This window comes from Perissodus microlepis, chromosome 8, assembly GCF_051167445.1.
Source record: "Perissodus microlepis isolate ML-2025 ecotype Zambia chromosome 8, ASM5116744v1, whole genome shotgun sequence".
NCBI classification, from domain to species: domain Eukaryota; kingdom Metazoa; phylum Chordata; class Actinopteri; order Cichliformes; family Cichlidae; genus Perissodus; species Perissodus microlepis.
This window is the reverse complement of record NC_140468.1, coordinates 20,754,801-20,775,120: the sequence shown is the minus strand read 5'-3', so window position 1 is coordinate 20,775,120 and position 20,320 is coordinate 20,754,801. Positions and strand designations below refer to the sequence as shown.

The 20,320-nt window shown below is 41.0% G+C and overlaps 1 protein-coding gene and 1 non-coding gene across 2 annotated transcripts; one reads left to right on the top strand and one right to left on the bottom strand.

Moving 5' to 3' along the window:
• Positions 1-3: 3 nt before the first annotated feature.
• Positions 4-10,093, bottom strand: LOC146381954 (uncharacterized). The gene is made up of 5 exons (XM_084938167.1): positions 7,689-10,093; positions 7,270-7,398; positions 5,177-5,344; positions 4,794-4,920; positions 4-4,644 (listed from the first exon to the last, which is right to left on the bottom strand). The coding sequence occupies exons 1-5, from the start codon at positions 7,978-7,980 to the stop codon at positions 4,536-4,538; spliced, it is 825 nt and encodes a 274-aa protein (XP_084794293.1). The 5' UTR covers positions 7,981-10,093; the 3' UTR covers positions 4-4,535.
• trnai-uau (transfer RNA isoleucine (anticodon UAU)) lies at positions 6,840-6,933 on the top strand. The gene is made up of 2 exons: positions 6,840-6,877; positions 6,898-6,933. It is a non-coding gene; the product is annotated as a tRNA-Ile (tRNA).
• Positions 10,094-20,320: the final 10,227 nt, after the last annotated feature.

Genomic DNA, 20,320 nt, shown 5'->3' with positions numbered 1-20,320 from the left:
AAGAACTTTATAGAATTATATTTGTTCGCAGATGTTGGCAGTTATCAGCGAATAGTTGTCAGCTATTTTGAAACAAACAAAAAAAGACACTTTTTATCCATAACAGCAAATGAACTGTACAACAGAAAATGCAAATGCTATCTATGGTCTCCTCACAACAATGATAAAGAAAAATAAACTGAGCCAACATGGCATGTTTGTTAATACACATGTTAATCTGATCTCTGGTCTCCCACTCACACAAGTCTCCAAGTGTCCAGCATTCAGACGGCTACCTGAGGACGCTCATGTGAGAGAAAATCTGCTCACACAGATATGTAGAGCCAAGTACTGTCAATAAGGCCTCTGCAATGTTCTGAAGACAGTTAAACTTGTCAGGTAGTGATGTCCATCAGGTGAAAATACAAGCTCCATGAACACGCACAGCTATGCACCAGCTGCGTCTGTAGTTCTGCAAACTTTGACCCCCACAGACTCGAGCTTTTCAGTTCAATCAGCTGCATTTCGATGTCCTCTGTGTCCAGCCAGTTAATGCGAGACAAACCCAGCTGCTCATTAAAGCTTTCTGGTTTGATCAGAAAATAAAACATTGGTCCATACACCTGAAAGTCCCGAAAATGCATTCTGTCTCGAGTCTACAGATGTATCCGTGTATTTCCGTGGTGCTGATGCTGCGCTGAGAGGACAGCTCCTGCAGCTTTTGAAGTGTTGGAATGTGGAAATTTCAACATCGCTTGAAAAAACTGACAGCTAACAACATCCCTCTCACCGGTAGGCGAGTTATTTTTAGCCAGTTACAAGTTGAATCTGGTAGTTGGGGTTATTAGCTAAGATAGCGTCATCAAGAAGTGGCACAACTAATGTGTCTATGCGAGCTAATTTGTGATGTGCATCGCTGGCCCGGCCATTTATTTTTTAATGCACCCTCTCAGATTAACTCACTGCGTGTCGTGCCCAGGGCTGGACTGGGACAAAAAAACAGCCCGGGCATTTTGACTAAAGACCGGCCCACCAGGTATTAAAGCCATAAAGCCTTTGAATAAAAACAAACGCCGTGGTGACAGTGATGTACAGTCTTGTTGGTATATGTATGATTTCTATACATTTTACGTCAGATAAAAACTTTGGTTGTAAGATTCAGATAATTATTTATTAAAAGCGAGACATTTTAAATGAGAATAACAAAGAAAAGTATTTCTTTGTGCCCCCCTTTCCCTGTTAATGCCCTACCTGCCCCCCTGGCAAAACTTTGCTAGACCCGCCCCTGCACAGTTACCAGCTGTCAGCTACTTAGAAAAGGATGCTGGTGTTATTTGTCTCTCAGAAACAGTTCATAACTTCCCTTCAACTCTTCATGTCACCTAAAAGGTAAACCTGTTTCTCCATCACCTGTTCAGCTCTGATGATTCAGTAAGGACATCTCCTGGTTTCATCTTCATGTTTCCCTCTCACCACATATCCAAACCAATATCATGACCAGCAGCTTTTACAGCTGTGGCTCCAGCAAACATCAGCTGATACTAGAAATTAATATTAAATAAATTCTAACAACAGCTGATCAAGCTTAAACGTGCTGCTGTTGTTAAGCGCGACATCCACTGGTTTCCTCTTTCTGGCGCAAAGTGGGCGATAAACAAACAAGAGAGAAAAGCCGATCAGCTGATCATTGATCAGTTTCATGATTGAAGTAGCAACAGGAGAGGGAGGGGGAGAGAATGAGAGAAGAAGAAGCAGCTGTGCAGCAAAGACACAGAATAAATCCAGCTTTGTGTCTTTTTCATTGTAGCTGAAATACGGGACAAACTATACCCTTCTCAGCTCAATACCAAACGCCTCATATTTTCTCTGAATGCGGGATGATTCTGTTTTTTTAAGGGGCAGTTGGCAACTCTACTAACTAACCTTATGAATAAAATAAAGTTCACTATCAGTAACATCAAAGCACCCACCCGGGCTGTATATAAACTCCATCATGCTAGCTAGTACGCCTAAACTTGGTTTATATCTGACCCAGATAGACTGCAGGTCATAACTTCTTACCTGAAGTTCAGTTCACCTGATACTCCTCCTCCTGCCTCCCCTTTCCCTCATCCACCTGCTGGCCTCTGTGGAAGCTCCGCCATAGCCACCACCAAACAACTGAGTCATTTTTACACATCTGCCAGCACCTGGCCAATCCACCATCTTTCATTGTTTATAATGAAATGTTTAAAAAAAAAAAAAACCCTTTGCGCGCCCAGGGTTGCCGACCCCTGGGCTAAATTAATTGGGTTTCTGCAATGTGATTGGCCGATTAAATCTCCTATATCTTAACAAGCAGTTGAACAGGTGTATCTGTTCAAGACAATTATGAACATGCACACGGATGGTCAGCTTCGTCAATATACAGTATTGTATATAGTGTCGTCAATAAAAAGTATTTTTACTTCCTGATATCTTAATTTTTTTGTATATTTCGCACACTTCATGCTCCAGATCATAAAAACAGATTTTAATATCCAAGGAAGATAACCCAACTAAATAGAAAGTTCAGTTTTTAGAAGATTATTTAATTTATTAAGGTATAAAAAGTTATCCAAACCTACCTGGCCCTGTGTGAAAAAGTATTACCTCTAAACCTAATGACTGGTTGTGCCACCCTTGGCACCAAGAACTGCAGTAAAGCGTTTGTAATCACTAGTAATGAATCTTTCACATCGCTGTGGAGGAATTTTGGCCTACTCTTCTTTGAACAGTTGTTGTTATTCAGCCATATTTGAAATTTTTTGAACATTAATATCCTCTTTATGATCATTACAAAGTCTGTCAGTTGGATTTGAGTTCTTACTAGTAATTGGAGCCATTCAGAGGTGGACTTACTGGTTTATTTACGATTGTCCTGCTGCATAAACCAAGTCTGCTTAGGCTTCAGGGCACAAACTAATGGAGGGATATTCTCCTGGGAGCAGAATTCATGGTTCCGTCACTTACAGCAAGTCATCCAGGTCCCAAAGCAGCAAAGCAGCCCCGGACCATCACACAACACCTCAGTGTTTGACTGTTGGTTTGGTGGTTTATGAAATGCCGTGATGGTTTTACGTCAGATGTAATGGGACTCCAATCCTGTCTCATCAAGCCAGAGAATTTTTCATCAAAAGTCTTGGGGATCATCAAAACGTTTGATGAAGCCTTTTTTTTCCGTTTTGCTCAGCAGTGGATTCCAATTTTGCTCAGTCTCTTTCTTATGGTTCAATCATGAACCTCCTTGGAAGGTTCACCACTTTTCCAGTGGTGATCCAGTGTAGCTATCCATCCATCCATTCGCTTCTGCTTATCCTTTTCAGGGTCGCGGGGGGTGCTGGAGCCTATCCCAGCTGTCATAGGGCGAGAGGCAGGGTACACCCTGGACAGGTCACCAGTCTGTCACAGGGCTAACACATAGAGACACAGACAACCATTCGCTCTCACATTCACACCTATGGACAATATAGACTAATCAATTAACCTATCCCCACAAACTGCCTGTCTTTGGACGGTGGGAGAACATGCAAACTGCACATAGAAAGACTTCTTGCTGTGTGGCAACAGCGCTAACCACTGTGCCACCGTGCTGCCCTCCAGTGTAGCTAGACAAACTGAAATCTGCTAAAAATGTAATTAATTCATGATTTAAAAACTGGGGGGCAATCAGTTTTTTACATTGTGCCAGCCTGGTTGGGTTAGCCCTTTCCCCTTTTTGAATGAAATCATAAAAAATGTGCATTTTGTAATAATTCTGGTTATTTTTGACTACTATTAAAATTTACTTGTATGACAAATATGTGAAAAAAGAAAAGAAATCAGGAAGAGAGAAAATACTTTTTCACAATAAAGAGAGTTCTTCCTCCCTACTATCACCAAGTGCCTGATGTAACAGGAGATCATTCAGTCACTGAGTTAGAGTGATTATCTCATAGCAAACAGCATTTTGTGAAGCTGTTGTGGCACTGCGTGAATCATTTGCATCTGTACAGAACTGTATGTACAACAAATACACTTCATCAAGGAAACCGGTCAGATAATTGATCTAAAAATAGCAGCATGAAAATCTTGATCCTAGATTTGAGTTTGCTCAAAGTTATTTCTGGCTAAGATGAACAAACATGAAGCAGTCAAACTGTTGAAGGGAGTAATATTTGAATGTTACTATTTGCATCTGCTTACTGGAAGATAGAATAAGCAGATAACTGTGCAGCAAACACATATTTCCTTTAGCTATATCTCACTGAATTATGAGCAGATTTTCCCAGGTAGAGGAACTATTTACAGCAGCTCTGCTATCCTGAGTCTTTGGACAGTACAGATGTAGCATCAATGCCAAAAAACAAAGTTCTAAAGTTCTCCAGGTGTTGTGCACAGTCCCATATTATTCCAGCTCGCAGGTCAAAGTTTGAGAGCAATACTGCAGGGCAGCAAAGGCTGTTTCGACCCAAGCAGCTCCAAGACGCAGGAAAAGGAAAAGTCTCTCAAGTGCAGGAAGTGAGGATTGTATTGTTGTTACTCCAGTAATCTTGTTGTCAGAATGGCTTGAAGGTGTGTATTGTGGACTGACAGTGTGGACACTGGTGAAGAACGTCCTTGAAGTTTTTCATGCAGAAAGGGATTATACAGCAGCCGCCAACACAGCTGTTACAAAGAGAAGGAAAGGTCACAGATCAATCTGAGGCGACTGTTTTTGGTGCTATTAGTTAGTGCTACAGTGTGCCTTGTATCATGTGCATGCGTTCTTAACAAATGAATTTTTTGACATCATCCTGGTCAGGTAGAAGACGTACCCTAACATGGAGCACAAGCAGCACGCTAACCAAGCTGTCTCGCCCACTTTCCTTTGGGTTTGTGTGATGATGAGCTCTTTGCAGGTCGGACACTGGGTGAGCCCGGCGTCTCTGCACAGAGTTTCAACTTGGCCGGGGAAAGAGACAAAAAGAGAGAAAAACTGGAATGAGCGTAACTAAAAACCAAAACAACCCCCTGGTTTATTCAAATGCAGGTGTCAGCGTGTTCATACAGCTAGTACACAGATGCATTCAGTATACAAGGAAATATTTCACTGCAGCATTATTTGTCCAAAAAGTTACACAATATTCAAAGAAAGAGGGAATCAAGTGTCGACATATATAAACACTAGTTTGTGTCCTAGAGGAAAAGTGTAACACACCTGGAGCGATGTCATCTTCTGGTGTTTCTACTTCAGGTTCAGTTTCTACAGGTTCTTCAGGTTCTTCGGGTTCTATGCTCTCCTCCTGGGTCACCTCTGCAGGCGGCAGCGTGTAGATCCCTCCCCAGGGTGTTTCATTTTTATAAAAACTGGGGTCTGCTTGATGAACTTGGTGATTAAAAAAGAATAAAACAAAAGCAGTTCAAACTTTAGCTTTAAATGGGCCATGTTTAAAAAAAAAAATCTCATTCTGTCTATTTCACTTCAGCCATGAACGCATTACTCTATGAAGCCCCTCCCCTAAAATGCCATTATCTCCATTTCAGATTACCTTTACATCACTTTCACTGATTATTTTAATATGTTTAATATGAAAATCTGACAGTGTATCATTATATATTAAACACAGACGGACACAGAAAGGGAAAAGAATATAATTTTCTTCTCTAAACTGGTAACAGTATGAAAGTTTTCATACTTTCAAATCCATTCAATTTAGTTTTGTTTATATGGTGCCCAATCACAACAACAGCTGCCTCAAGTCTAAAAGATCCTAAAATAACACAAAGAAAATAATCATATGACCCTCTATGAGCAGGAACTTTGATGAAAGTGGGAAGAAAAAACTCCTTTTTAAGAGGAAGAAACGTCCAGCAGAACCAGGCTTGGGGAGGGGCGGTCGTTTCTAAAGGGACAGTTTAATCCAACATTTTTCATCTGTGGTTTTCAGTACTAATTACACATCTGTGTGCCTCTCGCTTCCTGTGAGTTACCCAATTTTGAAGATATAAATATGTAAGGAATTCTGAATATACTGTGTAAAAGTCTTGAGCCACCACTCATTTCTTTATATTTTGCAAGGAAAATGGGAAATTAAAGCAATGATTTACTGAAACATGCAAATAACCATGTATATGAGGCAAAAACAGAGTATGGCGAGCTCATTTTAATGAGCTTGAAAGTCAGTCTTTGGTATGAGTGCCTTTATTCTTCAGCACAGCCTTCTTCTAAGCAGCTTTCATTTCATTTTTTTAAAGTAGTCTTCAGGAATAGTTCTCCAGGTTTCTTGAAGGAAATTCAAAGCTCTTCTTTGTTCTGTTTTCTGTCAAGATGATCCTAAGCTGCTTCAATAATATTTATGATGACTTCAAAGATTCATCACTCCAAAACACCCAATAGCTTTCATTTCCAGACCAGTCCTTGTGTAATTTGCCATATCTCAGCCTTTTCTCCCTGTTTCCCTTCTTTTTCTGATCAAGTGAAGGGTCAAATCTATTTCTCAGGCTCGAATTCTTTTCTGTTTCTTCCAGTTACCGTTCATTTCCTGTGGATAGTTTTTACCCATGCCACATCTTCTTTTGTCAAACATCTCCAGTTGTTTCAAATCTTTTAAATGCACACTGCACACCATAAGAGATAGCCCAAGCTTTTTGTTATTTTCTGCAGATTCAAGTAAAGTAATAGGAATGACTTATGTACTAGTAACAAAGTCCCTAAAGAACCTGTTTTGAATTGGTTCTGTACTAAGTTGTCTGTTATAGTTAGGTGTCTTTTTATACTTGAATGTTTGATGTGTTAGTTTTAAGTGACTTCTTTCTTATAGAAATGGTCAAATAAAAGGACTGGGCTAAAAATGAATGAAAAAGCAGCCAATGTCCAAGGAGCTCCAGTGGCGCAATCGGTCAGCGCGCGGTACTTATAAGACAGTAACCTGCAGAGTGATGCCGAGGTTGTGAGTTCGAGCCTCACCTGGAGCACAAACTTATGACAGGCAAAAGTTGTTGTGATTTTGTGCAAATAACATTGGATTTTAAAAAAATTGCTAAAGGCTGCCTCCCAAAAAAGTTGATTCTGTTCATCTGGAACGAATGTTTTCACTGGGAGAGACGTTTCGTCAGTCATCCAAGTGAGGAAACGTTTCCCAGCCTTATAAACAGTACATTTCCATAATGACTGAAAGTGGCAACAATGACAAGCAACAGGCTGTGGTGTCAGTTTCTTGATCATTAATATTCAAATTTGATTTCAGGGTGCTTTAAATAAAAAACAAAAACAAAAAAGGTGAGATGAGAAAGTGTGGAAATTAAGCGTACCTCCATTTTCTGTGGGTGTGGCAGTCTCTTCCTCTTTCGACAGCTCCTCCTTTTTAAGCAGCAGCACATTCAGCTCTTTCTGAATGGTCTCCAGCTCGTCTTCGCTGTCATCGTCATCCTCGATGTTTGCTGATGACATCACACAAAGTACCCCAAAGGTTAAACTGACGCACAGTAAGCTGCTTGGTCCATTAACTCAGTGATTACTGCATTAGATTGCTTGTTTTATGAGCTAACACAAGTCACAGAATCGGCTGTAAGTTACAGCCACACTAGTTTTAGATTCTTCGCTTTTTGTGTATGAAGTAAAGTTGCTGTTTAAGTCAACTGCTGATGAATATATGTCAACATGCACCCTAACAATGGTTTCCTTTTATAGGAACAACCACCAGCTGTCGGGTTTTTTTAATCTGACTCACTTTGCTTTGGAGCGTTGTCCATCTTTTGCTCTGACTTTTTGGTAAATTCCCTCATCTTCTGCAGGAGGAAACGGCGGTTCTGAAGCTGCTGGATGCGGAACTCAATGACAGCCAGCGGTGGAGGGCCGCTTCTCGTCTCCATTGTCTCCTGGCTGGATTCAGGTTGGGGATCAGGGTCAGCCTCGTCCTGCTGCTCCTCCTCTGGCTTTTGCATCTCGCCTGCATCTGGCTCCATGTTTGGAAGCTCCACTAAATTCTGATCAGACACCATGTCCAGGATTAGATTCTCCATCCTGGGACAGAGACCTGAATATATAGTCCTCAAACCGATGGAGGTGTAAAAACAAAAGAAAATCCACAGAGAACGCAGCTCAAACCCACGATCCTAATCCAAATTCAAGCCAGCCTGTGGCAAGGTTAGGTTCCAGACTTCCCCTTCTGACTTTTCTCAGAGATCGGGGAGAGCTGCTTGAAGACAAACATTTCTTCTGTAAAAAGAATTAGTCCACTTTCTGAATGTTTAAAAAAAAAGACTCATCAGATGGAAATATTTTCATCATCTGTCCATTCTCACCTCAGAGGGCTCATAGCAGCTTTGCACAAACGTCAGCATGGCTGATAGCTCCGCTGAAATGAAGTAAACAGTGTGCACAAACAAATGAGGATCCAAACGTCCGTAATCCATGCAAATGCCACTAGCTTGGAGCATGTGCAGGTCATATGCTGAAAGGAACAGTGTGATCATAAGAGATGTTAGAAGATGGAAACAGAGGCTAAAAGCAATGGCTTGCTGTAACTATTCCAGCTAAGCAGTGTTCCTCCACATTACTGGAAAACTAAGAGTTTAAATGCAATGCACTGAAGTTGGAAGGTATATTTACCTGCCCCAAAAGTCAGGGTTCCATTTACAGCATCCCCAGAGTGCTTTAATATGTGTTTATTTTAAACTTTAGGCTTTCTTTGAATAAATGTAAATAAAGTTTACTCATCATAATTTTACTGAAGTAAATATGAAAATAATCTCATTAAAAGATTTGCTTCTGTTATCACATACAAAACGCATTATAACAGACCTGTGTGTGGCAATTTAAGAGTTCTTTTAATTCAATTCTGGTTTTTATAGCGCTAAAACACCCAAGGAACTTTAAATATTGTAAGGTAAAGACTCTACAATAATACAGAGAAAACTCCAACAATCAAAAGATCTGCTATGAACAAGCATTTGGCGACAGTGGGAAGGAAAAACTGCCTTTTAACAGGAAGGAACCTGTACATCATCTCAACATAGCAGCAGATCAGCTATAATCTGGTGGACAGTGCCTTTGCCACACTCTAGCCTGTGGCAAAGGCTCAGTTGTTTTGTAGTAAAGCAGATAAGACGAGAAACATGCACAACATTCTTTCAGTTTCATTTTTCTGTAAGCCACTAAAATAGCACAATTATTAGTACTGACATAAAAAACAATAAACAAGCAAACAAAAAACACTCACACTCCATATACGTGCACAAAAGGCAAACTGGTAATAGAGTTGCTTTTGCATTAAATTTGAAATTCATACAACCTCTCCCTTAGTGTATAGAATCAGCACAGGATATCACAATATCAGATCTTTGACTGCATGTCTGTTCTTATCGGTTTCTTTTTGAGCTTTTGCTACTTTTGCTATCTTCATCCTGCTCTCTCTCCTTCTCACCCTCTCTATCCTTCTCTCTCGGGCTTCATGCTGTTACCAAAATGTAAATGTAACAGTGAAACAGAATTTACAATCCAATAAAAGGGCTGAATTACATCACTTTATGATACTATTGTAAGTGAATATAGGCTTCCACTGGCCATTGATAGTTAACATCCTTCTGACTAGCTCTGGAGTCCTGTTGTGCTGTAAACAAATGATGAAGCCCAGTTCAAGCAGGAACTCATTATGAGGTGTACTTTATTACATTAGGTATGTAATAAAGTACACCAGCTCCTTGACTGGCAGTTAGCAATACGGCAGCAGAACACCTTCTAGTCATACCCCCCTTGCCTGGTTTACCTCCTATCTCTCAGACCGCACTCAGTTTATCCAACTTAAATCCCATTCTTCAACTCTCTATCCTGTTTCTGCTGGTGTGCCCCAGGGTTCAGTATTGGGGCCTCTTTTATTCATTATTTATATGCTTCCTCTTGGTTATATATTCCGAAAATATAATTATCACTGTTCACTATAATCACTATAATTTTCACTGTTATGCCGATGACACCCAGCTCTACCTTTCTTCTAAACCCAATTCATCCCTCCCACCTACCTCCCTCTCAGACTGTCTTATTGAGATTAGATCCTGGTTCTCCTCCAATTTCCTCAAACTTAACAGTAATAAAACTGAAGTTTTACTTGTTGGTACACCATCTATCTTAACCAAATCCCACAGTTTTTCCATTAACATTGAAAATTCTCCCACCCTTCCCTCCCGTCAGGTTAAGAGTTTGGGTGTCATACTTGATAATACTCTTTCATTCCAGTCTCACATTAATTACATAACCCGGTCTGCTTACTTCCATTTACGTAATATTAACTGACTCCATCCCTTCCTTACCCCCCATGCTGCTGCCATCCTTGTCCATAGTCTTATTACATCCCGTATTGATTACTGCAATTCCCTCCTATTTGGTCTCCCTAAAAGGTCCCTTCATAAACTCCAACTTCTTCAAAATTCTGCAGCTCAGGTCATAACTTGCACTCCGTTAAGTGCTCATATTACCCCAGTTCTTCAGCAGCTTCACTGGTTGCCCGTAGAAGCCAGGATAAATTTTAAAATCTTACTTCTTACATACAAGTGTATCCATAAATCTGGTCCTTCATATTTGTGTGACCTGCTCCATATCACCACTGTTTCCCGCCTTCTCAGATCATCATCTGCTATTCATCTTACTGTTCCATCCTCACACCTTATCACTATGGGGAACAGAGCTTTCAGTCGCTCTACTCCCCGGCTCTGGAACTCTCTTCCTCCTGCACTAAGAAATATTGACTCCCTTTCCGTATTTAAGACACAGCTCAAAACACATCTGTTTAAACTGGCTTATTCGCTTTAATGCTGATTTTATCTGTTGTCACGCTCTGTTTTGTAATTTTAACTTATTTTATGACTACTGTTCCTTTTATTAATTGTGTTTTTTGTAAGGTGACCTTGGGTTTCTGAAAGGCGCCCTCATATAAAATGTATTATTATTATTATTATTATTATTATTAGTGATCTAACCTACGCTATCTAACGTTTTTGATGCTATTCAGGCAACAAATATACATAAGCAAATGCTTTTGTGTGTGTTTTGAATTTGCACCACTTAACTGTGTCATGAAATTACACAACTGCCGCAATACAAGTCTTATGAAAAGCATGAAAAAGGAGAAGCTGGGGTGGAGGTGGGTTGCAAAGCAGCTTGCAGATGCACAGCAAACATTGGCAGGCTTGATTTGCTGTGTTGATGCATAGAAGGGTGGCAGCTGAGCCATCAGCTCATGTACAGCATCCGCCAGCTGAGTTTGACTTTGACGCAGGACAGATAAACACAAGCATTCGTTTGAAGTTGCCATTCCCTACCATGGAAGTCCATTATTCAATCTCCGTTTAGCTTAGATTTGGTCATCATCAAAATCTGAAAGAAATATTTGAATTTGAAATTTGAAACATTCATGTCATATGAATCACATTTTTATTATAAAAGTGTTCAATCAGTGCAGCTTTAAGGCAACAGGTCATTTTATTAAATGACCTGAAAATTTGATTTCCAGTACAATTCAACATTATTTATATTGCACCAATCACAGCAGCAGTCATCTCAAGATGGTTTATATTGTAAGGTAAAGACTCTACAATAATACAGAGAAATCTCCGGCAGTCAAATGACAGTGGGAACGAAAAACTCCCTTTTAACAGGAAGAATCCTCCAGCAGAACCAGGCTCGGGGAGTGGCAGCCATGTGTCATGACTGGTTTGCGGATGAGAGGACGGAGATATTGTTAAGAAGCTCAGGTCTCAATGTGGACATAAACATCAAGATTACAGGTGTTGTTTGTAGTAGCGCACATAGATTTTTTTTTCCAGCTGCCATTCTTATGTGTCAAGGTGATGAAAGTTCAAAGGTCACGATCACAATTTTTACATAAACAGTGATCTAAAAATAAGCTCTCATTGAACTGTGTAATGTGGTACTTGGCTCCATATGACGGTACAGTAGAGAGCAACTGTAGCATGAGCAAAGCCTGGAGCTAGTTTATAACAACAACAGAGAGGATGATGGCTGACCTATACTCCACCCACCGAATCACTCCATGTAAACACTCTAGTAAGGTAATGGCCATAAAGGGTTTTCTCATAGACCTTCTCCATGATCTCGTTTTTACTTCCCACTTTGCGGTGGGATAAGGCGTCATCATTTTATTTGTTTTTCTTAGTTGACACTCGGGAAGTTATTTGGGTCACCAGGCTTTGCCTGAATAAACAGCAACACACAACAATACATTATATTACTTACCAAATGATGGAGCTCATCCTCTGAATGGCTGACTGTGTTGTTCTATGATTTGACCACTAGATGTCAGGATAGAACAAGGAGCTGGTCAGGCTCACAGAGGATTAAGTCTTTAGTTTACAGCTTGACGTCACTGGTTCGGCACTTGCAAGCCTCTATATATCCATCCCTCCACCTCCTCTTTCATTTCACAGGACCTTTATGCACAGTGTTTCCTTTTTCTTCTTTCATTTGGTCAGACTTACCTTTTATCCACTTTACACACACGCACTTACCTACCTTCTCAATCGACTTTTTGCTCTGTGTGCATGTGTGTGTAAGGGAGATACACACAGATCAAGTAACAGTAAAGCGTGTGTGAGCACCACCTGTCAGGGTATTAGTCACCCAGAGAAGGATACACAGACTCATTGATGGTTAATGAGCTTCATTATACAACAACCAAAACTCCTCGTGTGTCACTTGACAGTCGTGTTGCAGTCAAAGCGCAAATGTTAAATAATTGGACCCTAAATGCTTCAAAGTAGGTCTTTCAGGTATTATCTGGAGATGAAAGCATCTCCTGCCAGGTCTTAAACATGAGCAGCTAGCTATTGGTCACAGCGGACCATTTAGGTGCTAAAAAGCAAAATAATTTTCTGAAAACTGGAGACCAAAAATAGACCTAAAAATGAGTGACTTTCATGGCAAACTAATTTCCAGATTCTCATCTTTGCTACTCCAACTTTCTGTTTCAACAAATGTTCATGGCTTGCCTGGTATCAGTCAGAATGGCCTGCTCTTTGCACTCTCTTTCCATTTTAACTCTCACACTGTCTCCGCTCTAATGCATTACTATGGAGCAGAGGCTTGTCACGATTTGTCAATAGCTAATCAGTAGAAACCCAGGGGCAACCTTTGGAGCTTAACAATGAAGCCAACACAAGTTCCTCTAAGAACTGCAGTTCCTCAAGGTCCCACAGGAAGCTGGCTCCAACAGGAAGTAAGCGGCAGGTATTTATTTCCAAAGTAGCATGGCTTAAATGTTTCAAAGCAGCAAGAGTATAGTAAAGAACACTATAATTAGTAAAAGGCTCAACACAGACATTAGCAAGAAAAACCAGAGTAACACTTTCCATAGTGCTGGAACAGTCCTCTATAATTACCGGCCCTGGCAGAGGACTGTTGCATAACAGACAGACAGAGGTGGCCCATAAATCAGCTTAAACTATCACTGTAATAACACTGTGGTAGTTCAAAGCAGTTAAACAGGACAGTGTATATATATGTCAGCTGTGCCATCATTGTATTGTAATGGAAATTATTGTAGCAAATACTTTATCCTTTAGTATTCAGTGTGATGGACTGGCCTGCTCCCTCCCAGAGGACGTCACTGAGGATGACGTAGAGTTGCTTAGAGGGTTGCATCATGCCTGGATTAGTGTGTGTGTGTGTGTTATGTGTGTGTGTGTGTGTTATGTGTGTGTGTGTGTGTGTGTGTGTGTGTGTGTGTGTGTATTTCTGTACTTATGAAGACCAAAACAAAGCTTCCTAGAAAAAAAAATGACCCAGAAACTATTTGCCATCATTTCATATTATAGCAGGAGTGAGTCAGTGTGCGGATGTTCCTCTTCTCTTTGTCTGAATGAAAAAGCATGCTAAGAACCGTTTCCTGTGCAGCAGCTCGCAGCTGGACTCTCACACTGACTAATGGGAAGAGAATTTGAAAACACACGCTCTCACGGTCACAGCAGTTGGTTCTCATCACGGTCTTGAGCATGCTGACTGCAGGCGAGTGGCAGCAATGATGTCACAAAAATGGGCCATCAGTCACCCACCAGCCCCCACCTTTTTTTTTAGGGAGGTTGGTGGCAGACAGGCGAGATCTCTGCAACACTCAGATGAAGGAGGTGCGGTGTGTTTGTGTAAAGTAAGTGAGGGAGGAGAGAAATATAAAGGGATGTGAGAGGAGGGTGAAAATGAGGGAGGAAAGACAGAGAGAGAGAGACAGAGAGAAAGGAGGGCATGAGAGAGGGTGTCAGGCACGCTGCCAGCCATGCAGGTCTGATGTGAAAAACGATGTCTGCAGCTGCAGCGACAGGCGAGCGAGGATGGATCCTGTTCTGCATCGAAGACACTATATCACAGACACGCAACTTATGCTCACACTCATAGCGCCGCTGTAAATCGTCTGGTGGAACGAGAGGGTTGCGTAACAAGGCATCTCTCCAAATCTATGTGCGGCATCCCTCAGCAGTGACGTTCAGAGATTAAAACCATGCAGCACCTCATTGTTATAGCTCGAACATATAACAGCGACAATAAATCTCTGCAACAAATACCCAACAAAAACAAAAAGACGCTGTTAAACAAGACAAATATCTCATTTTAACATGAAAGCATGGCTGACATGTTGGATTTGAGATGTGCAATGAACATGAACATTCAACAGTTCTAAGTAGATGCTTCCACTTGGTTGCAGTAGGAAAGATAAAAAAAGAGTAAGAAGTATTTTGTGGGATCTGTTCATCTGGTGTATCTGAAAGGATAAGGCTGGATTATATGATATGAGGAGTGACAGTGTCGGTCAATTGCTTGGTTAGCCTTAGTGGAATATATTCGCTTAGGGCCAGAGGGCCCGGTGGCGCCAGTGTCCGGCAGCCTCGCCTCTGTCAGTGCGCCCCAGGGTGGCTGTGGCTACAATGTAGCTTGCCATCACCAGTGTGTGAATGTGTGTGTGAATGGGTGGATGACAGGTTGTGTAAAGCGCTTTGGGGTCCTTAGGGACTAGTAAAGCGCTATACAAATACAGGCCATACAGGCCATTTAGCTTTTCTCTAGATCCATGATGAGTTCCACATTTACCATGAAATTAAACTTCAAATTTAATGTGTTCTCCTGAAGATAAACCTTGAATAATTTGGTGATCTTGCTATTTAGCACAGTCACCAAATCAACAGTTTAATTGATCTAGTGTTTTGGTAACAGAGGCAGGGCTAAAGGGGGGAGCTAGGGAGGCACTGGCCCACTCTAAAATTTGATTATGGGCCATAATTTACCACGACTTTGGCATCACATCTTGTACTTCATTGTACCCCCTATGCCCGCTGTGGCCCTTTAAAAACATTCTGGAAACAATAGCTGGACCCTCTCTTAAAAATTGCATATTAGCAATTTTCAGGGTACTATTTGCTAGCCAAGGCCCTGGTCACACAGGCTGGGAACCACCAGTCGTTAGGGGAAAAGCTGGTTGGCAAGTGGTTACAAGAAGTTGCTAGCTTGGTGAAATTGGTCACAAAGCTGTACCAAAAACCTCCTTGTGACTACTTTGGTTGCTAGCTTGTTGCCATGTTCACCCATAGCTGGAATCTAAGACTGCAACCTCTCGCTACCACTCGTAATTGAAATTGCAATGCATACTTGAAACAGAAAGCATTTGCTTAAAAATTAAAGTGAAGTAAAAGTTGCACATTTTGAAACATGCTGCTTTTATCTAGACTAGGCTAGCATCGTTATGGTGGCTACAAAATATGCAGTGTCAATGAAACTCACAACAATGACAAATAAAATAACAGTTAAGCTAAACCAAATTAAGCTAGCATTAACTTTGAAGCAAATAATTAAGGCAACTACCTGAAAAAGAGGCGGGGCCACAGGTAACGCATTTTAATTGTGGCCAGCCCTTAAGCCGCACGCAGCTATTATTAGCTGATTAGCAAAGGTTTTGAGATAAACTAGCCAATCAGCTCAGGTTTTCTCAGCTCTTTAGCGGAAATAATAATGATGCATCGTGAGTGAATAACTCTGATGTAAATATGTTTTATCATTCATTATTTCTGAACTTCTGACAGCTTTAAATGAGGCAGAGGAGCACTGCCGTAAGACCAGCTTGGGTCTGGTCTTACGGCAAGTTTTCAAAAATGTTTTAGGAATTAATTTTGTAGAAATAAAAAAAAGGACTCTTAATAATGCATTTATTCTCATTTTACTGCTGTTATGTGACAAGTCTTGCTACACATATATAAACATGTAATTGCTGGTGATATTACTCCAGTCTGTATGTATATATACCTGATTTGCTGTCTCTCTGTTTGCACCCTCTTTAACTTTGATGTATGCTGTCTGTGTTGGCTTGTTGCAATGGCCTGATTCACCAGAGAAATCATTAAAGTTTCATCTGATCTAATCGAACCCCTGCTGTCACCACAGAGCTCCCTCACAGTCAAGATAAAATAAAAGCACTGCAGAGTCATTGAGCAAGTACTGTAACAGAAAATTGTATTGGAAAAGCTCAAATTCAGTTGTATGTTTCACACAACCGCGAAACAGATGTGTGGCACTGCAGGTTACAAGTGACATTCACTCTTTTAAGTGTGAAAACCTTCTGGCTGCGATATCCTGCAGCGTAACAACTGGCTAATTCACCTTTTAAATGAAGTTTATGACTTGTTTCCATCCTCTTGTGTCTTCAAAATGTCTCCCTCCACATTTATTGGTCTCTGCCCGTCTGTGAAGGAGTCAAAGAAGAATGAGTGTCCACCACATGCAAGGAATGACAGTGGAGGTGATTTTTAGGGAGGTGAAAAAGAAAGAAAGAAACTGAAAGGAACACTTTAATACACAGCCCTGTTGTAAAGCTGGCACGTTGAGGTGTGGCGTCCGCTTGCATGGACAGATTGTACATCATGTTACTTCATGTTTTTTTCTCCAACTACAACCGCACAACACCGGAACTGAAACAGCACATGTCCATGTCTGTCTCTTCCCCTGGCGGTCAGGGCTCTGGTGTTATTCCCACACATGCTCACGTGTGAGCACAAAGAACTTCCCCTGCTTCCATTCTAAGTGTAATGTATTGTTTTAGTGCTCGTGTGTGTGTGTGTGTGTGTGTGTGTGTGTGTGTGTGTGGCTGCTAATTCTGGTGCTTATGCATCCAGCCAGGCAGCACTGACACAACACTGAGAGCAGGGATAAAGCCGGCTTTGTGTCCAACTCAGGATCTCGGGCACAGAGTGGCTGAAATGGCACAGAGCCATTGTTACAGGTTCACTGCGGTCATATACACAGAGACAGAGAGAGAGCTGGCGACACCAGCGCTGGTTGAAACCATAGATATTAAAGGTGCAATTGCAACACTGTTTGAGACAATTACTATAAATAAATACAGCCATCATTTGACCTAATGGCTTTTTAAAAAAACATGTTACTGCAACTGTTTGCAGAGGAAATATGAAAGATTGTGTGATAAAGCACAAAGAGTGCCGTTCTTCAAGTGAGACTGTTGCCTACTGACGCACAAGCACAAAACAGATCAGATTTTATACTGTACGCCAAATATGGAATATGGAGTTGATATTTAATTGTTGCTAAAGTAGCTCCTCAGTGTTCTCCAGCTAGCTGCTAACTTTGCCATTTGGTGATGGGGTGTGTGTTTATTGGAGGTTTTTTGGCAGAAAACGGCTGTGTGCTGCATCTGGAAACAGGGCTGATGAGAGATTTTTGGCAGCAGGAAAACGGTAACACTGCAGGCTACATAACCAGAACTATGAGCTGACACAGAGTTACTAACACTGTTAATGCTTATTGCAGCTTTTTACTTTGGTATCGAGTGCACTTTGGTAGGAGGACCCATGATAGTGTATAAAAAAAAAACCCTCTTTCAATAAGTTTCCATCTTAAAGAAAGATTTCTACAAACAATTGCAAGCAAGTGTGCACTAAAATGCAAACGTGTCCTCAAGGCAGACTTGAAAAGGAGACAGTGAGAACAACAACACATAAGAGACCTTTGAGAAGTCTTTGTGCATGTCTCTGGTAATTAAATGTAGAGGTGGGTAGATAGATCCAAGTATCAACTGTATCGATACCAACACTGGTATAAAGCATTCAAGAGCTAAATTTATAGAAGTATGGAATACAATTTCAAATTAAATTAATTCATTTTCAAAATATAAGATTACATTTCAATTTAGTAACAATCATTTTCAAACCAATCCGTTCTTTAAGTCTGACGTCATTAGCCATGTCTGGGCCCAAACTCCACTGCAGATCCCAAAGTCAAACGATCACTGCAGCATTACTGAGAGTTGAAAAACTGTCTAAAATTCTTTCATCTGTAATAAAATGATCAGTATGGCTGCTCTACAAGGTGTAACAATTAAGTAAAACATCCATGCATCCATGAAAACAGAATTTATGGAATTTATGGGGTTAGAAGTTAGCAGGGAGCTAGCTCGCTAGTTTCCATCATAACTTTTTAAAAAGTTAACGTGACGTAACGTTAACGGGTTCCCAATGGTTAAGGACAAATGCAATCGCATGGCAGGATTCTTTAAACGGACCAAACTTCAGTGAGGAGAACAACTGCAAAATAAGGTTAGTCATGCACGGGCTGGGCTGTAGTTACATCGTAAGGTTTTAAAAACTGAGCTTTAAGATGAATAGCGGTAATAGAAACCGAGACAAGTGATCACTGACTGTTTTTAGGGGCGTGTGGAGATTAAATAGAACAAGATACAAAGCATTAAAACATGTTAAAAACACAACAGCCTTATTAAACGCAGAGTCATTTGGATTCTTCACGTCATGACTTAAAGACTGGATACATTGGATTTCAAATTACGCTAATTCAAATTCAGTTTTAGAAGCTTTTATTCAAGTTGATATTTATGGATTGTCACTATTGATTTTATGAGCATAAGCAAACTAGTTTAAATATCTAAATTTCTTCATGGAGGAAGGCTTTGAGGCCACGAGGACAGCCCAGATCTGCAGTTTTCTCCATACCAGTAGCCAGCCACTGACTTTGGCTACTTTAACTCAACCATACAGCCACCTAGATGTTGCCAGATGTCACGTTGTGACATTTGTGCCATTTCTGGCCAGCAGCCCAGTCCTAGGGGTCACTCATGTCCAGCCCAGCCTGTGACTTGTAGACCACATGTGCAGCTTCACAAAACACTGGCCAGAGCCATAACTGCTGAAAGCGGGCCAGACACCGTGTGGGCAGGGTAGCCACAGTTACCATATTTGCTATTGCTGTGTAACTTTGTAGCAGTATCTCAATGTGTTAGTAAGTTTTAGTAGGAGGCTTCAAGGTGACTTCTAAATACTGTAATACCGGAGCGAATGCTATTTTTCTTAGAGAACAAAGACGACAGGCTGAGTGATCGCTGTGGCAACATCAAGACACAGATGCTCATTTTTTCCAAGTCATTTCTATCGGTGCTGAACTGTGACTGCTGCCAACCAGACAGCATGATGCATTGCTCCTGCAGTGGATCTATGAGCCTTCTTGTTTGTTTTTATCTCTCAAGCTATCACCCTATACCCCTTCGATTGACTTTTTTCAGTATTCCTTTGTTTTTAGTTCCCTTTTTGGAGAGAACACCACCAGTAAGTATGACATATTTTTCTCATTCTGAACTTTCTTCACCCAGTTTTTGTTAGACACTGTGTATTTAGTCTGTATGTATCCTGTGTGTGTGTCACCTTTCCCCCACTTCCTGCTGCCAGCTGCAGTTTGTCCAGTGTTGAGCTGGAGCCTCCACCTGTAGGGAGAACAGGGGAAGGTGAGGTGCCAGGTTACAAACGCACCCAATGTCACTCTGTTCATTCTACTCCCCTGCCCTCCTCCACAGACTGCACAGTGTCCTCTGCCTTCCCCATGTCTGCATACCTCACAGGCATCCTGCCCATTTCTATATCTCTAATCTTTTAACAGTATACCTAATACATGATATATGACACAATATGAGCTTAAAATACATGATTACTTTGTAAAAGTCCTGATTTACCCCTCACATTATGCTTCTAAGGAGCCAGACTTTCTCATCATTTTTTAAAGTGGTCTTAAAGCAATAGCTCTCCAGGCTTTTTACAGAGTGGCTTCTTTTTCACTCATTCTCAGGTGAGTCCTTGAACATGACCTTTTTAAGCCACCTACTTGCAACACGTCACTAAAACACAACACCAAAGATAACACAGTTTGACGGGCATAAAATAATAGTTTTGCACCAACAAGGTGACTTTGATTCAGACCATTATGAATGCGTACAGCAGAGGTCAGGATGGAGGTACAACAGTGAGTGTCTCCAGCTATCTCTAAAACAAGGTGGAGGCTCTGTCATGGTGTAGA

Bases quoted from the DNA above. Each gene is read 5' to 3' on its own strand.
- LOC146381954 (XM_084938167.1), bottom strand. From the start codon at position 7,980: ATGGAGAATCTAATCCTGGACATGGTGTCTGATCAGAATTTAGTGGAG. The intron at 5,345-7,269 runs GTACGCTTAATT...TTAATCACCAAG, and splicing joins CACACCCACAGAAAATGGAG to TTCATCAAGCAGACCCCAGT. The intron at 4,921-5,176 runs GTGTGTTACACT...TCCCCGGCCAAG, and splicing joins AGAAGATGACATCGCTCCAG to TTGAAACTCTGTGCAGAGAC.